This window comes from Heterocephalus glaber, unplaced genomic scaffold (genome assembly GCF_053883595.1).
Source record: "Heterocephalus glaber isolate CG9 unplaced genomic scaffold, H.glaber_assembly_v1.0 deba00001608, whole genome shotgun sequence".
Taxonomy (NCBI): Eukaryota; Metazoa; Chordata; class Mammalia; order Rodentia; family Bathyergidae; genus Heterocephalus; species Heterocephalus glaber.
This window is the reverse complement of record NW_028258379.1, coordinates 12,142,645-12,168,718: the sequence shown is the minus strand read 5'-3', so window position 1 is coordinate 12,168,718 and position 26,074 is coordinate 12,142,645. Positions and strand designations below refer to the sequence as shown.

The 26,074-nt window shown below is 36.6% G+C and overlaps 1 protein-coding gene across 20 annotated transcripts in view; it reads right to left on the bottom strand.

Moving 5' to 3' along the window:
• The window catches only part of Sipa1l1 (signal induced proliferation associated 1 like 1), a 383,338-nt gene that overhangs the window by 67,726 nt on the left and 289,538 nt on the right, over positions 1-26,074 (bottom strand). For all 20 annotated transcript variants that reach the window (XM_087195342.1, XM_013067449.3, XM_087195344.1 and 17 more), the window contains 3 exons: positions 19,730-19,904; positions 10,228-10,331; positions 7,140-7,297 (listed from right to left, as the gene is read on the bottom strand). In XM_087195342.1, coding sequence (XP_087051468.1) covers positions 7,140-7,297; positions 10,228-10,331; positions 19,730-19,904 — 437 coding nt within the window. The remainder of the gene's footprint in view (positions 1-7,139; positions 7,298-10,227; positions 10,332-19,729; positions 19,905-26,074) is intronic.

The window sequence follows — 26,074 nt, the reverse complement described above, 5'->3', positions numbered from 1 at the left end:
GGGATTGTATACCTTTTAAATTAAATTGAAGAGCTCTGTTTCATGTTTTATTTTAAGAACAATCTGCTTTAAGGTATTTGGCTTTACTTTTTTGAAAGCTAGTATCTTATGAAAGTAGGATAAATAAAATTAACAATTTTTGGACACAAATTATATTTTGATGAAGTGGAAAAGCTACACTGAGAAGATACCGCTAACTGCTGGCTTTGATGTGTTCTGTTAAAAAAAAAATACCTGGTTCACTTTTAGACAAAGAAAGATGGCAGCATTTTCTACTGGAGAAAAGAATTCACAGAACCCTCTATGTGCATGTATTATGGCCTAATTACACTAGTATTAGAAAGGCAATTTTTCTTGTCTAGTGTGAACTGTCTGGCTTGCTGACAGCTGTATAATTTCAATTTGACTATATATATTTTTTTCTTAAGTCAAGCAAAAGATGCTGAAATCCAGATTTGCTAGATGCCCTAAGAGGAATCCTGTAAGGATCCAGAAGTATTTAATATCTTTCATTTTAAAATTGGCAATTTGTTCTCTTGCTAATTTCATTCAAATCATTATTCTTTCTCAGGAAACAACTGTGATTACATCGTAACTAAGGAGAGGAAAATGCTTAGCATGAGGTATGATTACGAGCACCATCCTGTATTTGCCTCCTAAACCCACTGGATTTCTATAGGACTTTTTATTAAATGATAGAACTTTAGAAAAACATATACTGAAAACTTACCAATAATTAGAAGCCTCTAGAAAGAACTGAATTTTTAACATGTAATTATCAGTGATTCACCATGGTAAGGAGGTAAATGATACAGACACTAAAATCAGCTTTGCGTTATTAGAAACAGAATCCTTATAGAAGAAGATGAGGAAGATGATACCCTAGAACACTCTTTTTAAATAGTTTTATTTTGAATACATCTAACTTTCAAGGTTTCTGCAAGGTTAAAAGCTCATTAATTTGGATGCCACAAATTCTGAACTCTTGATAATAAAGCCTGGTTTAGGCTAAATAGAATACTTTGCTTTCATTAAAAAAAAAAAGTCCATCCTAGGATTTCAATTTGCTATATATAGATACTTAAGACACATTAATTGTATTTCTTGCTATTTTTAACAGCAAATTCCAAAGAGCCATTGCCTAGCCACACTTTCTTTAGTTTGCAATACTGTATCTTAGAAATAATATATTCTTAAAATTACTGTATAGCCATGCCTTGTTCATCCAGCATTGCTGAGGACCAAGACATTTAGGTGACAGAATTCTGAGGCTCAAGCAGTTGGGGAAAGTTAATAATAGCAAGAACCTTCAAGATGACAATGGTCCTTCAGTTCTTCCAATAAATATTTGATTTTTTGTGTGTGTGTGGTACTGAAGATCAAACCCAAGACCTCGTGTATGGTAGGCAAGCACACTATTACTGAGGTACAATGCTAGCCCTTTTAAAATTTTCCTTTTGAATTAAAGTCTCAGTTAAGGCTATGTTGGCCTTGAACTTTTGTCCTCCTGCTTCATCCTCCCGAGTAGCTGTGATTACAAGCTTGCACCACGACCACATTTGGCTTTGAGTTTCATCTTAAAATTCACCTCAACATTTCATTCTACCAAATAATACTTCTATTCCTTTTAACCTTAAAATATGTTCTCCAAAATCTTTGAGAATGACAGAAAGTCCAGGAAGGTGTCCTGTGCTTATATCTCTGGGTAGCAGGTACAAATTCTTCATTTCTCTAGGAAACAGATGCAGAGAAGTGAGATGATTTGTATAGAGTTGTTGGAAAGTGCCAGGATGGAAGTTAACCTTTCAACCATGAACAGAGAGCCATACTATACCATTTCTTCTGAAGAAAGGTTTTCAAACACCTACCATGGCCACCACAAAGTACTTGCCACAAGGGACCATCCACATGAATTTCATGCCTGAACACTGCCACAAGATGGTATCTAGATGATGAGGGCCATGTAACACTCACTGGTATCAAGACCTTGGATGAAGTAATGGGTCTTAATACTCAAAGCCAATTTCAGGTTGATATGTAGCAATGCTCCAAAGACATCTGAATAGAAGACTAAGAGATTTGAATATGGACAAAAAAATGGAAATAGCAATAACCAGTAAACTCCAACCCCAAATTTAAAAGGAATGTGACACAGGAAACATCCAGTGGTAAAGGAAGGAGGCTCCCTTCTTGGAGCCTAGGTCAGACTGCCAGCATGGGGAACTTTCCAAGAAAGCAGACTTGGGCAAAGGACAGAAAAGAACAGGTGCAGAATAAACCTGTGCCACTGATTCTGTCTCTGGGGAGCTTCTGATTTCTAGATTTACTCATTCACCCAACAACACCCACAGAGCTCCTTCTATGTGCTAGGTATCAGGCTAATGTTGAGGATCCAGGGCGAGAAAGTCAGAGACTCAGCTCTCCAAAAACTCCTCTGGTAGGGACTACTTCTGGTGGTTTGAGTCCTCTGGGGAAGTTGGGGAAGTGCCGGGTGATACTGGAATATCAGTAGGGCACTTTAATCCTAGGAGGCCAGGGAAACCTTCCTGAAGAAAAGAAAAGCAGTGATTCAGCAGATGAGGGAGAGCAGGTGTGTGTGAAGAGAGGCATCCAGCCCAGGGGGCAGCATGTGCAGAGGACAAGGGAGCATGGATGTTCTAGAGAGATGGAGCAGCTCTGTAAGAGTAAGCTACAGTGGAGAGAGGGGTTGGTGGAAGAGACAGAAGAGGCTGAAATAGGAGTAGCAAGACCTGAAGAACTACATGCACCAGACTCTGCTAGGTAGTCGCTACTTTTTTCTAAGTGACAGTATTCAGATTTTTGTCTTAGAAAGGTTGACTTCATTGGGTAATAAGAGATGCTGGTTAATTATGGCTTGGCCTTTAGAAAAAAAATTCCACCACTTGACCCACTTTGCCTTTTTTTGCCTTTTCTTCTTCTTGGAGAAATCTTGCAAATATATTAAAAAAGAGAGAGAAAAGAGGAAAGGGCATTTAAAATGCACATACCACAATCCCTTGTCTATGATGAATACTTAACTGGATTTTAAATAGACGTAAAGCAACCTTCCATGGCACAGAAAGGAATCTTAAGATCTAAGAGGCTTCACAATCGGATCTAATTCCATACGCTTTTTGGAGTACATCATACAGACTTTTTAACATTTATTTTATTTTAACCACTGAAAAGGGAAACCCTTCTGACAGAAGTAATGTATATAGCCCTACCTTCCTGAACATAGCTACTGACCACAATTAGCAACTGTTCTGAAGACTCAAAGCAATCAATAACAGATTCCTATCCTAATTTTATTTTATTTTTTTGTTAAATTCTTTTATTGGTACATTTTAGGTATACAACACAATTATATTTCTCATTGGGAATTGTACCTTTACATAATGCATCTTGGTTCTTATTTTTTCCCCATTCCTAGCCCTCCCTTCGCCCCCTCCACCCCCTCCACCCTTCCCTATTTACAAAGACTTTACTTCCATTTTTTCCATTTCTCATCATTTTTCCTTTCCCTTCTTTCCTTTCCCCTGCCCCTCCCACTACCCCTAATTTTAAAATTAATAACTCTTTAATTCCATCAAAGAGGGAGTCAGTCAATGGTCCAATTTATAATTGTTTAAGATGTCTTAGCATCTTCTTTGTGGTCTTTTTAGTCTAAATTAGGATCCAAATAAGGTCCACACACTGCCATTAATTATCTTTAACATTTTTATTCTGTAAGATTCTCTTCCATTTCTCTTTTATTTCTTCCAATTTACTGAAGAAATTGACCTGTTGTCTAGCACTGGCCAAAGTCTGAAATTTTGTTGACTACAAACATATTTCTCTGTTCTTTTGTATTTCCCATAAATTGGCTTTTCTAGAGGCTTGATCAGATTGATTTAATTTGGTGGAGAGGGGACAAGAGTAACTCATATGTGAGGTTATAGTCTTCCACCATGAAGCACACATTTGTCTCTTTCTGTGGTGTTAGCAGCCTTTGATGATCAATGCTAGATCCATTAATTCATCAGTTTTTGAGAAATGGTGACATACTACACTATGTTTTTACAAAGGAGGCCCTCAGGGGTGAGTGAAGTATATTTGGTTGTTCTGAAATCAAATGACCTCAGACTGCTATGCTTATTGAATTTGTATCTTTGAAGAGTATTTCTGTATCCCTTGTAACAGTAAACACATATTGATGTTTTTAGTATATTCTTGCCCTTGACAGCATTCATCTTTCTGATTTGTTGCTTCTGATCAGATGGACCAGGCATATTAAGCTCCCCATAATGATACAAATCAAGTAACAGAGACTGGAAGGCTCTCTTTTCAGTTAAAGGGTAAGCTTTAATACTCAGGATTATTCAGTGATTTCAGTTATTGGCTATAAAGTGACAATTCAAGGTTAACTGGATTTTGGAATCACTCAGGTTTTCCTATATAAACTTTTTAGTTCCTGGGAGTTATAACACCACATTATTTCAAGACTTTATCTCTGTATCCACTGTGGAAATTCTTTTTTACTCTCCTAGAATAGCGCCTCACACAGACATGGATAAAAGAACTAGTGAAAAAGAAATGGCTAACAACAGCCTCCAAATTTATCTTTCTGTGTACAAATTACATTGTGTGGTGACACTGGGTAAATTTCCCTAAAACCCTGTTTTTACAGGGTTACTCTGATGGTCCAGCATTCTTCTCGTCCCTCCATTAGGAGCCTCCTATGGTGTTTTCTACCCACTGTACATGCCACGGACCACTCCTAGAATTATTCCTCTTGTTGCCACTGAATTTCATGCATCTGTGCTTTAAAACATATACTGAATCCCACATTTTTAGTTAAATATATCTTTATTACTTCAGTCTCTATTGACCCTCCACTTCTCTACATTCTAACAAGAACCTTCCTTGAGAAAATGATGTTTCTTTGTTTCACAACTCAGACACCAAGTAGGCAGCAATAAATGTAAGATTATTATTCATAGTAGAGAAAGTTGTGATCAAGTTTTAATATCCTAAGATGGACTGTAAGTCTAAAATGTATTCCACATTGCCAAGAGTCCAAAAATGTAAATGTTGCAGTTTAAATTTTAAAAATCACATGTTAATTCACATTGAATAATACTTATATCTGAGAAGTAAATTGATACTGGATAAAAAAGTGTTAAAATTAATTTCACCCATTTCTTACTACTTTTAAAAATCTGGCTATAATAGAAAATGTAAAATTAATATGGTTTACATAATATTTTTTGTATAGTACTGATTTAGACAAAGGCTTAAAAAGAAACTTTCCTTACAAGAAGTTGAATAGTTTCCCACTCCCAAATGACTAAGTATTTATTCAAAAAGGGTTGAGCTTTCTATCTACTAAGTAGAATGAAATCTTTTACATGATTCCAGTAGTTAACACATTTCAAATGCTCAGGGTATCTTCTAAATGCAAATAGTTATCCATCCCAATTGTAGTTGAATGTCCTATACTTATTCATTCTACAACTACTCAAGCAGCTTTCAGAGGCTATTTCCTTGGTGAGAAGCTTCAGATCTAGGTCCCACTGTAGCAGTTTCCCTCCTTGAGCCTAAGAAACCACAGACCTGTGTATTAGGAGCAAAAACTGCAAAGAGCTGGCTTCCACAGCATGTGAGAGAGGCTGCAGCAATATGGTTAGGAGCTTGGGCTCTAGCAGACTTACTGCATTTTAGTCTATCTCTGCCTCGTACAAGTCAGCTGACCTCAGGCGATCTACTTGACCACTCTGTGCTTTGATCTCATCATGTGAAAATGGGGGTAAACACAGTATCTACACTTAAAAGTTTTAAAGATTAAACAAGGTAAAACAAGTAAGGTGGGTAAAATAGTGCTGAACTTATAACAAGAGCTCAACGTATGTAGCCATTGTGATATGAGCAAAGATGGGGACAGTCAAGAGCAATCCGAAGTAACCTAAGTCAGGAGTCTCCAACCCCTTAGGAATTGAGGAGCAAAGCAGAAGGTGAACAGAGGGTGTGGGAATGAAGTTTCATCCATATTTATAGCCACTTCACATCACTCAAATTACCAGCATTAGATTCTCACAGGAGTGCAAACCCTATTGTGAACTGTGTATGTGAAGGACTGAGTTGCATATTCCTTTGAATCATCCTAAAACATGGCCCCCTACACACACACCCCAACTCTGAAAAGCTTCCATGAAGCCAGTCCCTGGTGCCAAAAAGGTTGGCATCGCTACTCTAAATTATGTTTTCTTTATTCTGAATTAACTTGTATCACCCCTAGAATTAGAGAGCTGTGGATCTCACAGACCAATTGTCAGTCTGAGTTGGCCACTTTCTGTGCAGGTCACTACGTTACTTCAAAAAAAAATACCCAAAATTAATAAAGCCTACATATCCAAATCTTAGAAATGGAAACATATGCTAAACTTTTGTATTTGGAAAGGCTTGAAGTATATCAGAAACATCTTACAAATGCGAGAATATCCTTAAACTTCTTGGCACTCCATCTACATCAAGGCAGCATCAGAGGTTCTTATCCCCTTCAGCACCAAACCCTCCAGTAGAGGCCTCTGTGGATATCTAGCTGAATTTGGACACTCACGAGACTAGGTTAATGAGTGACATGGCAATAATTTCAACAAATGCTTAGTAAAGCAGAGAGATGCACCTAAGAGTATACTTGAGAGTGGACCAAGGAAATCCTAATAACAGCGACTCCTATGAGTGAACTGCCTTACAGTAAATCAAGAAAATACTAGCAATGGTTTGATCTTTTAAAATGACAGTGATTTTTAAAAATGAATTTCTTTCCCCTATTATGCTCCTCTCTGCTCTCGCCATGCCAAAAAATGTGTAATTAGTAGTATGAGTAATTAGTTGGTCAGTGACCAGATGGTATAGATGAAAGATACTGCCTAAGGATGAGGTACCAATGGAAACAGCAGGTGTATAACCAACAAGGAGAATGTCGATGCTATCAGGTTATGTCACTGTATGAATTTAACCAATTGCATGTACAATTTAAAGACAGAAATAGGTAGTAATAGACTTCCCATTGCCACTTCTGAAAGTAGAGCTGGATAGGGCCTCTGCACGATAACCAGCCAACTACCCCCAGCCACCCCTACTGCACTGATGCATACCTGTAACAGACACTGTCAGTGCAGGGGTTGTGAGCCCTGACAATGACAAAAACATGCTGAAAGTGGGATCTGATGTTTTTTGGGCTGAATGGCTGTGCTCCAGGCTCTTGGAAAACAATTGTTACAATGTCGTTTCCAATGTGCCGCTTCCGTAGGAGCTGCAAGAGAAAAAAACAACCAACATAAATTATATGGTTGTGAATTCCCCAATTCCCTTGTGCGCTACAGTTATTTCTTGTTAATCGTTACGAACAAAGGTAGGTATTCTCCACATCATTATTGTCAATATTTTAGCCTGTCTTATCACTCCCTCAAAGAATATGGAAATGAATATTCTGAAATTTGCATAAAAATACAGCCGTTCAAATATTACATCTAACCAATATCTACCTTATTATGCCAAGTTCTGGTATCATCTCCAAATCCTTAGTTTCTATAGCAGTCTCATTCCATTTTCATGTAAAAAAAGAAATTTACCACGGGGAAGATTTTTAGAAATGAGACAAGCTGAAATAATTAAAACGTAATTTATGTTCTGATTTAATTGACTTCATTTAAAGAGAACATAGCTAAGGTGTTTGCTGATAGACCTTTTGTGTTACAAGCTGGGAATGTAAGCATTAATAATATTCCACAATGTAGTAAAGATTTAAAGACAGGTTAAATTTCAGGTTTTAACAGCTTCTTTAAATATAGTGAAAGCTGCTTAATACCTTCTGTTTCATTAAACTGTGTGTTATATAGGTGTTTTTCAAATTTAGACACCCCAAAACATGCTAGGTCGGCATTTTTTCAGGAGGGGTTTATAGCACAGTTTAATAGTATAAAGAAAAACTGAACAAAATTTATATTTCTCACATTTATTTTATGGAAGTTCTTTAAAAAGAAAAACAACTACATGTGATATGTAAACCATTATAACACTTCTTGAAAAATTTTTCCAATGACATTAAGGTGTACAAATTATGCATCAGTAAAATCTAGTATTGCCTGCCAGCTGGCTGAGAGAAACAACAGCCTTTTAGATTAGGGTTAAGAATTGGGAGTTTAAATGTTTTGGAAATGTACTTTTAACCTCAGGAATTTGAAGCATTCCAAATTATCTTCCAATGAGGCAGTTTATTTTATTTCTAAACATCATATATAAGCAGATGTTATGGAAAGAAAGGCTGGTCTGAACTGACTACTATAGAGATCATATCAATAATTAAAAAATATTAATACACTCAGGATCTTGAACATAATCAAAATAGTATCAATCTATGTATTACATATCATTCTTACACAGATAACATTATCTTTTTCATGCTATTGTCATTCTTTCAACATGTTTGATATCTGAAATTAATGTCCTAACAAAGAACCCAATAGAAACAAATCCATTTATCTGTTATATAATGAAAAATTGTATATATTTTTAAAATGCAAGCACAAAAGATATGTTCGTTCCATATGTTCTTTTCCAAGCATAAAGTCTACTAATAGAAAATAAATTCATTAACTAGAGAATAAAAATTTCTTAATATGCAGCAATACCAATTACTTTGTCATTATGATTTAGGATCATAACATGTCTGCCTTAAATGGACCCCCAAATTAAATAATTTAAATAGCTGTACACTTAAATGCCAATTTACCCAGTACTCCAACTCAGTTACAAACAATCCAATCTTATTATTAAATATTTTACTCTGCAAAATTTCACCTTTCTTTTCTGAGTAATAACGTAGAATAAGCCTTTATCTTCCTTAAAATATCATTTGTTAATACTCTAAATTCTTTTGTCTATTGACTAGTCAAAATAGGAAGACTAATTTACCCTTCTTAGCGTGGTCCTTTTCTCTCAGGGTAATCTAGAACTTGGAGTTTGCAAAAAGCCAACTGTTAATAAACTTGAGATCAGAGTTTATCTCAAAGCAGGTTTACTTACAATTTATAGCTGATTTACTGCTTTGTTTCCTATTGTTGATTACATTAATAACCATGAAAGGCAAAATTCTGTTACCTAGATTTGTAATTTAAACCTAAAGTGATTAAGGGTTAGACTAGATTAGTGTTTGGTTAACTTCTATGAAAGATGTTGTGATTTACTCTGTAAATCTGGGCCATGTTCTATTAGACCAACTACTGATAACAAAAAAATCTATATCCATTTTAAGGTGAGTAGTAAAACTGGACCACTCATTCTGGTAATACCTATGAAAAAATGAATTTGTTAGTTCTTGCTCCTAAATTTCAATTTGGTATCATTTATTTTGAAATGTAACAACTATCACAGTCTCTAAAACAATAGTGGGCCGGGGATTTAGCTTGGTGGTTTCGCAGCCTGCTGCGCAAGCACAAGGCCCTGAGTTCGATCCCCAGTACCAAAAACAAAATAACATAAAATAAAACAATACTGCCAATGTCCAATGTCAACTCTTAATTGTCACATTTTACTATCTCACGTTTTAGTACTATTTCAGTAGACACTGTGCTTTTAGATATTTTTTATGAAAAAATAAAATTTCATAACAATAGTCATCTCACTATATCATTATCTACTTAAGAGTGACTGTTATATATGCACATACAGTTGTTATTTAAGATCCTTGTTCTCTCCTGATGAAAGTGTTAAGAAAGAACATTATTCTGAGATTCCACTGACATTTACTGTGACTTTCTCCAATGTAGTACTGTAATTCTCTTGAAATCTAAAGCAACATCAGCACACTCCCACTTTATGCATTGGCCTCTAGAGAAGAACCTTCACCCACTCCTGTATATTCTCGGCAACACTGCAGCGTCATCTAATCACTATGATTTCAACTTGTTCTCTTTAGATTTCATGGAAACCTCTGTCCCCGTGGGTGAAAAGCAAATGCTTAATTCACAAAGCCGTCCATCTGGCTGTTAACCTAAAATATGTGTCTCTTCATTTGTTTTCAGTTCATTTGCTATTCCTTACTTCCACAAAGCACAAAGCTTCCTGCTGCTGTGACAGGTGTGCAACACTAAATTCTGGTTTCAGATTTTACAAACTTGCCACTTAGACTTCTATAGAAAATGAAATAAGGGGAAAAGACACATATAACATAGGCTCCCTTACCTGTTGCTTGTTGTTAGGTGTGTACGGCAGCATGGTAGAAACATGGAACATAATTTCATAGTCTTTATATGTTGTGTACAGAGAATGAGTTCCAGTAGAGTCAGCTACAGTTAAAAAAAAATAAGGATGAGATAACAGTAAGAATATGAAAAATAGTTTAAGAGAAATAGCTTATAAAACATCTTAAGCAAGACCTACTACAGACAAGATTATTACCCTTTTAAAAAAAATCTGAGCCCCTTTGGCAGTCTAATGAGGCATTTGGATTGGATTTCTTCTCAGAATATTTGTGAATGCATAAAATAGTTACATATAATTTTTAAAAATCAATTATATTGAAAAATACAATGATCGAATAATTAAAAAATATGCTAGGCAGATGATTTATGAGATTTTAGCAACTGATATAATAAGTACTCTAATTCTGAAGCAATGATGAGCACAAACAATATTTTGAGACATCTTCAATAATAAACAATATATGAAAATATCTGCTTTCCATTGGCACTACAGGTACAGTGTATGCTACTGTGCTATGTTTATAATTAAAAGACCTGCTAAATTTTAATCTAGAATCAGTGAAAATAAAGATAAAATTATTTTCCAAGCAAGTTCACTGACTCATTAATTCTATCCACAGACATCAAGAACTTTTTTTCTAATACAGTGATATCTCATTTCATGATCTTAATTCTTTCCACGATTCTAGCTGCGAACCAAATCAAATTTCCCCATAAGGTCAACATTGTACCTAACCATTGAATTTGATTCAGTTCAAGACCAATTTGATTTCTGACCAGAATCGTACCACTGCATTTCCAACTCAAACAAGAAAACTGTTTTGTTCTTAAAACATAGATAATAACTTAATAAGACCATAACAGTGAAGAACAAAGCTTTTAGCAATGCCCAATAATTTTTTAAAAGACTTAAATGTGTGCTGTAATCTTTCACCTTCCTTAAGGAAAAAACAATCTTTACTACCTAAATCAAAATCAGCATTTTAGAATCTACGTACCCACAAATTTTACTTACTGAAAGGGAGTATCTGTTTAAACTTCAAGGACCTGGACTTAAGATACAAAAATGAACTGAAGTGCATTCATTTTGGTTATACTTATGCCCCTCTCAAGTCTATTTTCAGTACCAGAACACTTCTACATTTTAGGAATGATGCTGTATGACAAGGGCACATACCAAAATTAAGTACACACAGCGGAACCCAGGGAACTAGTTTAAAAGGCAGACTTGCAGCCACCACACCCAAAAAACTGCTCAGTGCGTGTGAGCCCTCAAAAGAGAAATCTATTTTTAATAAACATTCCAGGTCTCTAATGCAGCTCTTAGGTACTGCTCCAAGCATAGTTTGCCACTGTGGCTTACAGACAGCTTTGGAAAGATGTTTTGGAGCCCTGAGTTTCAAGCTTGAACTTACTGAAGGAACTTAATTTTAGACCAACAAAAAAATGCAAAGGCTTAAAAAAGACAAGCTAAACATGCAACAAAGACTACCTTTCAAAAACTGAAAAATTATGCATCACCATATTAACTCCCCAACAAAAATATCTTATAAATATTAATGACCACTACCACAAAAAACTGCCTGATAGTACAATAAAATGTTCAACTGAACTGTTTTAAGATGGGTCTTAAGTATGAAGAATTTATCCATAGTTAAGAGCCCCTGCTATAAGTACCTATAGAACTGAGCAGACATTTTAAAACTTTAGAGCATCAGCTTGGACGTGTACTGATACGTGTTTCAGGTTAATTTTAAGGAAAACTAATTAGAAAGAAGACAATCACCGGTGTTCATTTATTACATTTAGCGTTATATATCTAATTCTAAGAAGATCACTGCCAGAGAAGAAAACTGATATGGGAGACAATCCTGAAGATACTTCTCCCCTACTTTAAGCCCTTTCTCTCTTTGTGTGTGCATGCCTCAGATCATAGAAGGTATGCTACTTGACTACCTTTTCTGGGGATCTTTGGAAATCCTAACATTCTGCTGCTAATTCAAATGGTATGGAAATGGTTTCTAAAGATTTAGAGCTGAAACGAGTCAAAACAACAAAAATGTCCTTTCTGAGAAGCTAGGAATTCCAAATTCTTGAAATTACTATGTACATAATGTAGTTGTTAAAACTTTACCAGAAAATATGGAAAAAGCACGTTTTCTATATTTTTCAAAAATAAAGCATCCAATATTTTATTTTTATAATTTTAATGATCATGAAAGTTTTAACAGAATAACAATAAAATGAAAAAGTTTTTATCTTGTTGAAGAGAACATATATTGAGCACTCTCTAAATAGAAAATGTGTTTGTAGAGGAGGAATGGAAAGGTAATGCTACTTCAAATCTGTATGGAGCTTTAATAGTTAAATAGTAAATTCAGGCATATGTCATCTTGACAATCATGTGACCCACATTTAACCAACACCACTAGTATGAGGAATATACCCACTAATGTGGTCAGTACGCTATGGTTAAGTCACAGAAAGTAAAACTTCTAATACTCAAACTAGTGGTAGATAAGACACTGAATAATTATGAATGGCAAGAACATTCTTAGCTGCTTTTAAAAAGATACAGATAAGTGATTATAGCCTTTGTTAAGCATTTCTATTGAAGATGGTTATGAACAAGTTAGTAAGTTTGTAAAAAAAAAAAATTTCAAATACAGTCAATGTCACAGTCATCCTTCTCTTTTTGACTCAACTCTTTTGCTTTCAGGTAGTCGAAAACTTGAATGATAAAGGTATATGAATCGCAATCAGGAAACATTAATTAGATTTTCATATAACTATTTCTTGATTAGAAAGGATATGCTTAAGAAAAACTAGATAAAGGAAAAGAAGCCTTTGCAATTTGATTTTTGAAAAGTTTCTAGTTTTAAATATCTATAAACACAAGAAGAAATCACATTAGCTAAATATATACAAACTAATAAAGTCAATAGAATAAAGCTTTAGGTTGGTTTACCAATGTTCACACCACTATAGAACACATCAAATACAAAGCACAATCACGGATTGGTCATGGGCCTGATTCTTATCCATAGCTCGAAATATTATAATAGCTCAGTTCTGGGGACAATTCATTTAAAACTCCTGTAGTGAAATCAGACAGATCCCACACCTGTATCTTGCCTCAGGAATGGGGATGCAGAAGTTAATAATGGGAAGCACAGTGAGAGCAAAGCATGCACTTCTGAAACACTGGCATGTATTTGAGATGAGGCACATTTCAGACCCTGGGACACTACTTCACTCATTCATTAACAAAGCTGTCAGGGAAGCTAAAAATTCCATCTGTTGTGGTATCTTCCATATTTACTAATTTTTAAAAATGTATTACTAGCCATGGTCAGGAGAGGTTACTTTACTTCAATGAGGATGGGATGAAGAAGCATTTGTGGTATTACTCTTTGCTATGATAGGCAAATTCAAACTGTGTTCAAGGAATATATCTGAGGCTCAAGGCTTCTCAAAATTGCTAATATATTGAGAGAGGAATATAGAGATAGGATGGTACTAGTACTTAAGAGTCAGCCACCACTGCTCTCTACACACTGCTTATGTTGCAAGATGCCTAAAATTATACAGTAATCTTGCATGGTAAGAGGATTTATTTGGGATACAACAAATGTCACTTGTTAAGTGACCGTAAACAAGTCTTTTCACATCTATATTCATCAATATTCTCAATGCCATAATGATTAAGTGAAATAAAGTATATAGAAGCACTAGCCCATAAAAGAGGCTGAGGAAAATGTGTTGGTTAGAATTTAAAATTTTGTTCAGTTAAGGTAAAAAACGTAGTTTTCTTAAAAAGAACCTTTTTATTCATTCATCAGTTTCTAGAACACTAAATAGCCCCTTGTATGTGCAAACCATGTACACAATGGTTAGTTTTATCCCTTTCCCTAACAAAGTTTACATATTTCCAATAAAGGATTTCTTTATGAAAAGTCTAAGTCTCTTCTAAGACCTTGAATCTCAGCTATCTTTACAATACTGTTGAAGGATGGAAGAGGCAACAGGTGTTCAACAGCGGAGCAAATTTACAAGGACTGGGTTTGAAAGAATGCTTTGCAAAGGGCTTCTGAGTCTCCTTCCTGTGTGCTGACTTGACAAACAAGATTCAAGAAGGAAATAATTTCCCAAATAATAATCCAAGTGCACAGTTTTGGTTTTTTTGGTACCGGGTATTGAACTCGGGTCCTTGCACTTGTGCAACAGGTGGTGAAACCACTGAGCTAAATCCCCGGCCGAAGTGCACAGTTTTAAATGAGGGTGGTCTCCAGCTTTCAAATAAACTGTTTGGTGGGAAGCTTATTTTTATATTTATTGTATCAAGAGGGAATGGTAATTTCCTAGAGGCTATATCATCCAAGTAAGAAAACAAAAAGATCCACTACTGACATTTTCTTTATTGCAGAAGTTCTCCAGCCTATGACATATTTGTAGTTTGTTTCTAAGATAAGGATTTGGACTTCATACAGATAATTAAGCAAAAGAAAAGAGTTCAATAGTTCCTTCCTGAGCCTCTCCCTCCTCCAGAGAAGTACCATACTCCAAACATAATCATAACACAGGATAAATAGGGCTAATTCCTGAGAATCTGGGACTGTTGGCGTGAGAAAGGTAAAGACAGAGCCAAAAGGCCAGGCCTGCAATTCACTATTAGGTTTTCTCTGAACGCTTAATTAATCCTACCGTTAGGGTCTGTTCTATTTTCCCTATTCTTACTAGCTACATACCCATGGGAATGTTAGTTAATCTAAAGTAGCCAGTTCTGTAAAATGGGGTTAACGGGTATCTATCAGCAGTTTGAGGGGATTAAATGAGACGGAGTGTGTGCGTATGACTTCTGCTTCCAGATGTAATAGGGTCCTTGGTATAGGACTCACTTTTTCAATGTATATAATTATAAAAATTGATGAAATATCTGATCCAACTTTCAAACACTGGACAAAAGGCAGCATTAGTTAGATAGTAGTCCCTGTGAAAAAAGGTGATCCCTATGATGCCTCCAGATTTCTACCTGGAGGCACTTTTGGGACAGGGGCACATGGCTTTGAAGGAGGAAGCCACAACAGATTAGAGATCAGTATGTCTGAGGGGGCTGATATGTGCTAGGCATAGTACCCAAGAGAAGGAACCCTCAGGGCAAAAGGGGCTCAGAAATCTGATTAAGATTCCCTGGAGTCTTGAGCTGAATAGTAAATTCCATACACAGTAAAATTCCAAAAGATAAGCAAAGAAAAACTATTAGAGAAAGAACTCCTTGGTTGTAAACCAAATAATTCCCACAGTTCACAAAGAGCTGGAAGACATTCTGACCAGCCATAGTAGAGATACCTCATTGAAAAGATATTTCTCAGGTGCAAGAAAAGCCATGCCTTAAGAGTAGGGTTAAATTAGCCACAAAGTATAAAGGCTACTGGGCCAGAGATTTAGCTCAGTGGTTCCGCCATCTGCCTCGCAAGTGCAAGGTTCCGAGTTCAATCCCTAGTATCAAAACAAAACAAAACAAAAAAAAGCAGACTCTATAGGGCTGGGGATGTAACTCAGTGGTTTCATCGCCTGCTGCACAAGCGCAAGGACCCAAGTTCGATCCCCGGTAACCCCCCCAAAAAAGTATAAAGGCTACACTAAAGTATGCTTTAACATAGTTTAAAAGCAAGACTCAAGATGGTCAAATTGTTCTGTAAGGTGACTGTCCAAAATTCAACATTCTTTACAGATGACAACAAAACCCATACATTTAATGATGAAACATTCACAATATCCAGTATCTCATCAAAAATAACCAGAAACATGAAGTAAAATATAACCCAAAGCAGGAAAAAAATCCATTAAAACCCAAAAAGACAGAGATGAGAAGATCACCAGATGAAGACTTTAAAAGTATGATAAAAATTCAAGCTCTGATCGTTGTAGTACCTTAATGGGAGTTTCATTGAGTTAGGTTAGCAATGAATTAAGACACTCTGGAAGAAAAAAAAACAATGAGCTTGAAGACATATGCTATGGTTTAGGTCTAAAATGTTCCCCTAAAAGTGGTTGTGGCAAACCTATAGCATGCACATTATTTGTTTTTCTATTAAGATAAAAAAAGATGTTAATGTATGAGTTGTTTTTTGTAAATTAATGCCTCAATATTCAGGTTTAATTGCAGTATTGGCACTTTGTGATAAATAAGTGGGTTTTGCATTGCAGTTTGGGCACTTGTCTCTAAAATGTTTGCCATCGCTGCCCTAAAGTTTCGTGTGTTCGGAGGTTAGGGATTTCAGAAGGTGACTAGACCATAGGGGCTCTGTACTCATTACAATACTCATAGCTACTTACATTCTCATAGCTGAATGTGCTACTAGGAGGTGGAACTTGGTTGTAGGATGTGGGTCCCTGGGAGTTTGACTGGAAAGGTGTTTTCTTGTCCCTGGCCCCTCCCTCTCTGTGTGGCTCTTGTTTGCTCTCTCTGCTTCTAGCCACCATGAAGTAAACAGATTTTCTCTGCCATGTCCCTCCACCATGATGTTTCTCCCTTGGAGCCAGCTGATCATTGCTTGACATCTCTGAAACCATGAGCCAAAGTAAACTTATCCTTTAAATTGTAGGTATCTGGTATTTTGTCCCAGTGACACAAAGCCAGCAATATAACATATCAACCACTTAACAGTTTACCCCAAGTGTCACTCAGGTAGCATGTTTGTTTACGTACTATCTGGAGTGTTACTCAGGCAGGTGTCATTTCAACCTGTCAATTCCTGTATTGAATAAATGTGATAAAACTGTCACTTTTACATTTCCTGTTATCTTATAAAAATTAAAAATATATAATTTTTGGTAACCCCGTATGTAAATAATTGGACTGGTAAATGGTTAATAGGAAGCAAAGATTTTTTTTTAAAAAGTTAAAAAACAGCGCCTCATTAACCTATGATATAGTAGTAGTGATAAAACTTGTACATATTGGGTTTTTTTTTTTGGGGGGTACCGGAGATTGAACTCGGGTCCTTGCGCTTGTGAGGCAGGCATCAGAACCACTGAGCTAAATCCCCAGCCCTATAAAAACTTACGTGTAACTGGAGACCTGGAAGCAGAACAGAAAAAGAAATAAAAAGAAAAAAAAGGACAAATATTTTGATGAAGACTACAAATCATAGATTAAAGGAAGATATACAATGGGAATGATTCTTTAAGAGCATTTGTTCTGGAAAGCATTCTTTTTTCAAGGATTATATTGAAAGAAGTTTTTTGACACAAAATTAGACAAAGTGTGATGAGATTATGAGCAACTCCATAGAGCAGGATCTTTCTTCTGGGTGTATCATGGCCATTACTAGCCTGCAGAGATGTTAGGGGCTAGTTGTTGCCTATTTTGGTGATCTATCATTATTTAATATGTGTTTAAATGATGAGGCTAAAGGACTCCTCCAGCTGTTCATATTAGCTTAGGGTAAAAGATAATTTTGCATATTGCCGTATTGGGGTTTTTGGTGAAAATACTTTCCTGCTTCTTATTCACTTTAGGAAAGCTGATACCCCACTTTGGTTTGGGCACAGTGTGTGTGTGTCCCTGAAGGGTTCAGGTGCTGGAGGCTTGTTCCACAGGTAGTGGTATTAAGAGATGGTGGAACCTTTGGAAGGTGGGACCTACTGGAAGGTGATTAGGTGATGGGGGCACAGTCCTTAGAAGGGATTACTACTGGTTTCACAGAGTTGGTTAGTTTCCTGAGAATGAGTTGTTGTTAAAAGAGTAAGACCTCCCATCTTTCTAGCTTCCTGTTCAATCATGTGACCTTTCCCATATGGACCACTGTGTTGCCATCTACCATGAAGCCTGGAACTCAGTAAAAGTTGGCACCATGCTCTTGCACCTTCCAAACAATGAGCTAAATGAACTTCTTTTCTTTATTAGTTATTGGGCCCCCAGTATTTTGTTTTACCAAAGGAAAATGAACTCATATATACACTCTGAAAGGACAGGAAGGAAACTGAACCGTTCTCAGGAAATTTGCCTAAAAAAGGTTAAAGTGCTTTCCAGAGAGGAGTTCAGTGAAAATGATGCTTTTTTATTGAGTGTATTATGTAATTCTCAAACTGCAGTAAGAAGCAGATTGGCAATACAGACTCATCACCCTCTGACCTTCAAAGTTGTTAGTATACTGGGGCAAAATGTGAACAAATTGCTATTCCACTGTCTTACTAGATGAGGCATTACTTAACTATAACCCAGCTATATATTTCTCATGTTAGCCTTCATCCTGAACAGGTGGCTAGGAATGTGTAAACAAACAAATAATACGCAATCTTATCGGCTTCCAAACTGATTATTCATTTATACTACCAGGCAACTTGGACATTTTCTTGTCCGGTCCTTTCAACAGTTCTTTGTAGCAATAATTTACACAATACAACAAATTGGGAAAGCATGAATGAATTGTACAGGATGAATATCAGAATGTTTGGATGAACAGAGTTTAAGGGCATATAGAGATTTAACATTTTATGCAGCTGAAAGCTGAGTATAAACGTTAAAATAATATTTAAGAGGCTGGGCTATTTATGGCTTTTAATAGTCTCTCCTGCATGTCGTTTCCAAGTTGGCAACAGCAAAACCATGGCAACAGGAAATTCTTCCCTGCAGTGGAGTTTATGAATGCTTTTCTGTTTTCATGACTCAACTCATTTAATTTCCTGTACAGAAAATCAGAGAGATTACTATAGACTGCAATACAGATGTGCTGCTCTAAAGACCCTCAAAGAAAAACAGATCGCAGGTGTCTGTGGACAAATTTTGAGATAAAATTTAAAACTGTCTCCATATAGACACACAGAAGTCAAAGTACTCTATTAAAATAGATATTTGAGAACTTAACTCTTGATGACTTGAGGTATGGGAGTGGAGAACCTTGTAAGTTCATGTGTCCTAATTAAATGGATTGCTTCATTATTGTGCCTTTAATCAACAAAGATGAAAGCTAAAAAGCCTACTTTCTTAGAGGTTAAGATAGACTTTGGACATTAATAGTAGCAACAAACAACAAAAACCACCTAGGTATTAAAAGAATATGAAAATAAACAAGACTATACAAAGGCTGATTATAAACACAAAAGCATGCAAATTCTAAAATATGTTAATGAAAGCAAAAAATTCTGGAGCTTACAATCAGACGGTTGTAAGTTTATGTAGTCCCTACCATTCACCAAAGTCTAATGAAAGTTATTGCATACTATCCAGGAGCAATTCTGCACCATCTGTGTCCACTGCCCTGTTTGGTCCACATCTCTCACATTATTTTCTTACAGTCCAATACTAGCTACTCTGATCACATTCAATTGTGCTGGAGCTACATCCTCCTCTCACTTTTTCTCCTCCCTTGCCAGAACTTTTTTGGTAATAAATGCCAATATTGTTTTATGGATGATTGAGCAGATGCACAGCAGGAAGAAAACAAGCATGGTAGGAGAATATGAGTACTTCTTACTTTTGGTGTCAAGCTGTGCTCGATACTTCTCAAATCCTTTTAGACGAACTCGTTCTCCCAATAGCTGGAGAAATTCCTCAAAGGCCAGGCCCGCTGATTCATTGTTGTACATCTCTTCTTCAGTGCTCTGTCCAGCTTTGCAGTACATGATGCCAACTTTCTGCTGATAGTTCAGCTGTGGAGGCAGGCAACACAATGCATATGAATTTAGGCAGATACACTCTGTCCTACTTAAATGCTAATAAGCCTTGTAGGGCACATGACTAGCAAACAGCTAACATTTCTCTTCTCTTGAAACCCTTGTTTTAATTCTCCTGTCTCTGATCCAAAAACTATAGTGGAACAGCATTTATAATCCTCATGAATTAAGAGGAAAGACCAGAAAAGTAAATAAAAATTTCCTGTATTTCAAGATCATAAATCATTAGAACAGATGTGGATATTTTAGGAAATTTCTTTTAATAGATTACAAAGTACAAAATGAGGCTTTAAAAAAATGGTCTGACAACAAAAGGCAGTTCTTTTTCAATGTTCTTCCCCTTTTAAAAAGTGAAGGCTGTATAAAAATTTAAAAGCAGGGATCTACTTTATAAAATCTACTTGAAAATAAGTTTTTTTGTACTAAAATGTCCATTAATAGTCTTTTTTGGGGGGAGGGGTAAATCAGAAAAGACCTGTCATTTGCCACTATTTGTTGAACATATTAAATTATAAACCTTAGCTTTCTTTTTTTGTTTGTTTTTTTTTTTTTGGCATCAGGGATCGAACTCAGGTCCTTGCGTTTGCGCAGCAGGTGGTGAAACCACCGAGCTAAACCCCCGGCCCTACCTTAGTTATCTTTGTTACAGTACTAGCATTATCAACAATGTACTTAGAAGCTGGCCACAGTGGCACATACATGTAATCCCAGCACGGGAGAGGCTGAGGCAGCAGGATCACCTCTGGGTTGAAGCCAGCCTCAGCTACACAGTGAGTTCAAAGCCAACCTGAACTACAGAGTGAGACCCTGTCTCAAAAACAACCCCTCCCCCCCCAAAAAACCCCAATATACTTAGAGAAACTTTTTCTCCAAATGTTTTACTAAAAGGCCAAGTGTTTGGAGAGAACTTTTTAAAAAGACATCTTCAACAAATCAGCAAATCAATAAGTGGCATATATTTCTTGTCTCAAGTACAGCTACAATGAAGCACTCAAGATTTAAATGTGCTGTCACTTAATCAAAACAATCAGTCACCATTGAAAAATCTAGTCATTCTGCAAACTAATTCTGAGATACTGGTCATTTAACAAGAAATGAGTTTGCGATATAAAAATTTAGATTAATTCTTTTCTGCCATCAGGACAATTCTTAGCACTCAGTCCTGTTTCCAGAGTGGTACTGCTACCACTACATAGTAAATTTTCATCTAATACAAAGAAAGGGTAAAGGAAGAGGTGCAATTTAAAATATATATATATATATTTTGGGGGAGTACTGGGGATCGAACTCAGGACCTTGCACTTGCGCGGCAGGCGCTGGAACCGCTGAGCTAAATCCCCAGCCCTAAAAAATATTTTTAAGACAGGGTTTGACTATGTTGTCCAGCTGGCCCTGAACTCCTGGGCTCAAGTGATCCTCCTGCCTTAACCTCCTGGGTGCTGGGACTATGGGCATGGACCACTGTGCCCGGCAAGGTACAATTTCAATAACTAACATTTACCAAATATCTATTATGTTCCAAACACTAAGTCCAGAGTCTAACTAACATCACCTTCCGATCCTCACAAGAGCCCACAAGGCAGATCTTACCTTCTGACAAATAAGCAAATGGAAGATTAGAGAACAGGAGAGAATGTAGGCCTAACTGTAGTCCTGTGATACGGCTCCAGTAAGTATCACTGGGATGCAGCCAGACTTGTCCTGCTCCATTTCTATCACCGCACAGATAGGTCCACAGACTTTATTTAAAACTCGGCAGTTGAAACTAAATACCAAATTTAAGCAAACACACTCGGCAGCAATATTCCATATGGGGCTGACATTAGTATTTTAATTTATTCTTATGTGAATATTCATATTTCCCCCTACATAAATATTAACGTGTCTGATTGTGGAGAGCTGACCCAGATCCCACTGGAAATATTAATATATGGTGCATGTATTTTATTTCCCTTCTAAAATCTGAAAATTTCCGAGTTCTGAAATGCACTCAGCCACTGTTGTTTTAGTGGACTATGGACCTGAACTACCTTTTTCAAGTTTCTAAATCAAATGATTCAAAATAATCCTATTATGGAAAATGTCACGGGGGGGGGGGGACCTTCGGTTGCTTTCTCCTACTCTCCTGCACCCTGCCTACATGACAAGGAAGCTCAATAGCCTTCACATGCCCCACAGACATGAGCGCTCTCTGGAGTTCTGTAACTGCCCTGAATTGACTTTGCTTTGCTCCTCTGGACAGAAGGTAAAGTTCCAAATCTGAAACTTGCAAACAGCTATATATGCAGTACTGATATGGGAACATTTCTAAATGAACACATGAGTTGACACCATTGCTGCTTCATTTTAATTATCAACAGGAATACATTTGGAATTTTTTTGTGTGTACCATACGCAGAAAAAAACAAAACCAAAAAGCCAAGGTAAAACCTGACATTTAGCCCCTTTCTCAGCAGGTCTGTTTCTAAGGCCTGAATGTGGCTAATGCTAGGAGAGGAACTCCCACAAGTAAGGGCTCATCTTGGCTTTAGAACTGAGCTTAGTAACCTATTAGGACTTAAATAGTGGTAGTGTTAGGCACTATGTCTGTTACAAAAGAAAGTCCTAAATACAGCTGGATTCCAGGACCAGCCATCCTCTGACTCTCTCTGCAGGAAGAACTATCAAAGAGATTAAAGCCATTTGGAGGAGGGAGGAGGCTTTTAGTTCTATGTTTCCACGCTGTGCCTCCCAGAGCAGCCTCCACAGGGAAGAATACAAAACAAGTCATCCTGCTCAATGGAAAGCATTACAGTGATGCTGGATTTGTGTAGGCTTTTTAAAAACTTCTTAGATAAAGGTCTCAGATTTCACTGCAACATAAAAAAGAATTCATTTATCTAAAAAAAATTTTTTTTACAGTTCACTATGGAAAGATAGTAAGGAAATCTCCCCAACCACTGGACAAGCCAACTCCAAGGACAATGAGACAATGTAACCCTTCTTTCACTGATTTCTCATACTCCAGGGAGCTCAATCTACACAGGAAAACAAACTGGTTTTGCTAGTTTGAAAGGAATGCTCCTTTAAAGGGATTTAGAAATTTCTTAGAATGTCAAATTTCCTCCAGTCTGAAACATTGCTAAATGTTGCCTGCTCTACCCTCCTAGGGCAGTGGTGGTGAACCTATGGCATGTGCGCCACAGCAGGCTGTTCATCATTGAAAACTCTAAATAAAGTTCACCATTGCTGTCCTAAGGTAACAAATAGACTGTATCCTTGATTTTTGCTCGAATTAGATCAAATGTAGGTAACATTCTCTGCACCTAGGCTCCTGAATCCTTGGTTAGTAACCATGTTCCCTGCCAGAATATGAGAAGTTGGTGAAGAAAAAGTTATGTAAATGTAACAAGAAACATTTTAAGAGAAGCGGCAAATATCAATGAGTGAAAGCTATGACTTAGGGAATTTGGGTTGTTATGAGGTTATCTAAATCATCACTTATTTTGATGAACACATACAAACATATCTCTGTGTTAATGTATATAAATATACAACACTTAAATGTTATTTTTTTTTTTTGGTACCAGAGATTGAACTCAGGACCGTACGCTTGCGAGGCAGGCGGTGAAACCACTGAGCTAAATCCCCAGCCCTACAATACTTAAATTTAATGTTCAAAATAGAGCAATGATGACCCCAGAACCATCCCAGGAATAGGTTTTGGGTTAATCCACAGTTGAGGATTTTGCTTTGGATAATCTCTAGCTCATTTTATAATGTGACTAATTACATGCTTGCAGAAAAGCTGTTCATATGAACACTGATGGAAGTGTTTGGGGACTAAACACGTTTCTATTTATAAAATGTGATTATGGTCAGTCCAATAGTACAAAGGCTCTATTTGAGATAAAGGTCTTGAATATCAGCAAAATAAAGTATCTTTCAACACCTACCAACAAGAATGTGGGTTCCCCACAACCAAGAACCAACAATACCTAAACTGGCTCTTTTTCTCAGAAAACAGGCACTTGAACACAAATAGATACAAGGGATGATCAAAATATACAGTACAATCTTTGAGTTTTTAAAAATTATGACAGTAAAAGACACATCACCATTAATGCTACTGAAAACACTCCTCCTTCCTTTCAAACATACCTATCCCACCATTCTTGCCCCTTTCTGAAACAGTTCTGGAATTCTTTCATGAACGTCTTTATGAGTAATAGAAAAATAGGATGAATGCTGCCACTGAGTGATATCTGATGGAAAAGCACGCTCATAGAAGCATTATGGTGTATCCTTATCCATCTTATTCACCGGATCTGACACCCTGCAACTTCTAGCTCTTCCCTAAAGTCAAAATGACTCTGAAAAGTAAACATTTTGAATAGAATCAGGACACTGAGCCACAGCGCATAACTAAAGACAATCACTTTCACAAAGTGGCAAGAATTATGGGACACATGTGTTTGAAGTAAGTGGGTTATAATTCGAAGGGGATTAATGGCAATGTGTCTTTTACTGTAATAAAGTTTTGAAAAACAAATTTAAACATTTACCATATTTTTCAATTACACCATGTACAGATGGTACATTCCAAATTCAAAAATTCAAATTCTGAACTGTTCTAAAGTTTGAAACTTTTTCAGTGAGATATGACACTAAAATTTCATATTTTGGAGCATTTTGAATTTTGAATTTTTGGTTTAGGGATGCTCATCCACTAAAGTCTATGCAAATATTCCAGAATACAAAAAACTCTGAAATCTTAGATGTTTGGTCCCAGGCATTCTGGTTAAGAGATACTCAACTCTTACTGCAACATGAATTACACCACCCTAAGCTCCTGGAAGGATTGCTAATCAAGTTAGAGCCCTTTCCCAGTAGAAACAGATTTGAATAACCAAGTTCTCAGAGACCTTTCAAGAAGCCTTGCCTTTTCACCCCAGCTTGCTTGGCATCATAGCCACGCAAAAGGCACCGGGGTAACAGACTATAGGGACAATCCAGTTGTTACAAAGCTTTTAGTATTATTTAATTATAAATTTTTGAAGTTTGAAACTCTAGAGACCTTTTGTTATTTAATAGTTTTCAAAGTATGCTTTGTGAACTCCTGAGAGTCTCTTGAGACTTTTTAGGGGGCCCTTTGATGCAGTCAAAACTGACTTCATGGTAATATCAAGGGGGTAGTTACCTTTTTGCTGATATTTGCACAGACGTTGAGCCAAACTGCTAGTACCTCGAGAAGGAATCAAGCCAGTAGCAACAAACTCTACAAGCACTCATTTTCAGTACTTTTTCACTGCTGTGCACTCATCCCAACTCCAGTTAAGATGTGTTTAATGAAGCAATAAAACACTGACTTTTATCAAATCCAGACACAAGTACATACTTTTAGTATTCTTTGTGATAAAATGGGTAGTGTGCACAAAGCATTTATTGTTTAAGGAAATAGGAAATAGTTAATACCTAAAGAAGATGGACTTGTTCAAATGAGTACAAGCTGAACTAGTTGTTTTATTCATAGAACACTATGCGATAGGCAGAATGATCTCCTCTCCCAAAGATATCTACACCCTATTCCCTGCATCCTGTGAATATGTAATATCATGTGGCAAAGGAGAACTAAGGTTACTGAAGTAATTGAGATTACTAATCAACAGGTAGAGCTGGATTATCCAGGTGGGCTCAACAACAAAAAGGTCCTCAAAAGAGGAAAAGGTAGGCAGATGATGGAGGACTGCCTGCAGAGACTGACAAGGGCGGTAGGGTAAGAGGGATGCAGCATTGCCTGATCTGAAGGCCAAGGGCAGAAAACCGCGCAGCATCTAGATGTTGGAAACGGCAAGGATACAGAGCACTGAGCCAGGGTCATTTGTAGAGGCAGCAATAAAAAAACTAAGACATTACTTTTATTTAAAAGAACTACCAACAGACAAACTATTGTTATTTAGACTTGCCTATTTGGCAGACACTTTCTTGAAAATAAAAGAGGGAGCTTGTTTACTTCAGAGGGAAACAACTGACAATAATTCTTGCCAATTTTAAAATTAAAGCTTCAAAGTAAAAATTGAATTTTTTAAAAACTTGTACCTATCATGATGAGTCAGAGAGCTTCCCAACACTTAAAGACTTCGCTAAAAAGATATGTGTATCTTTTT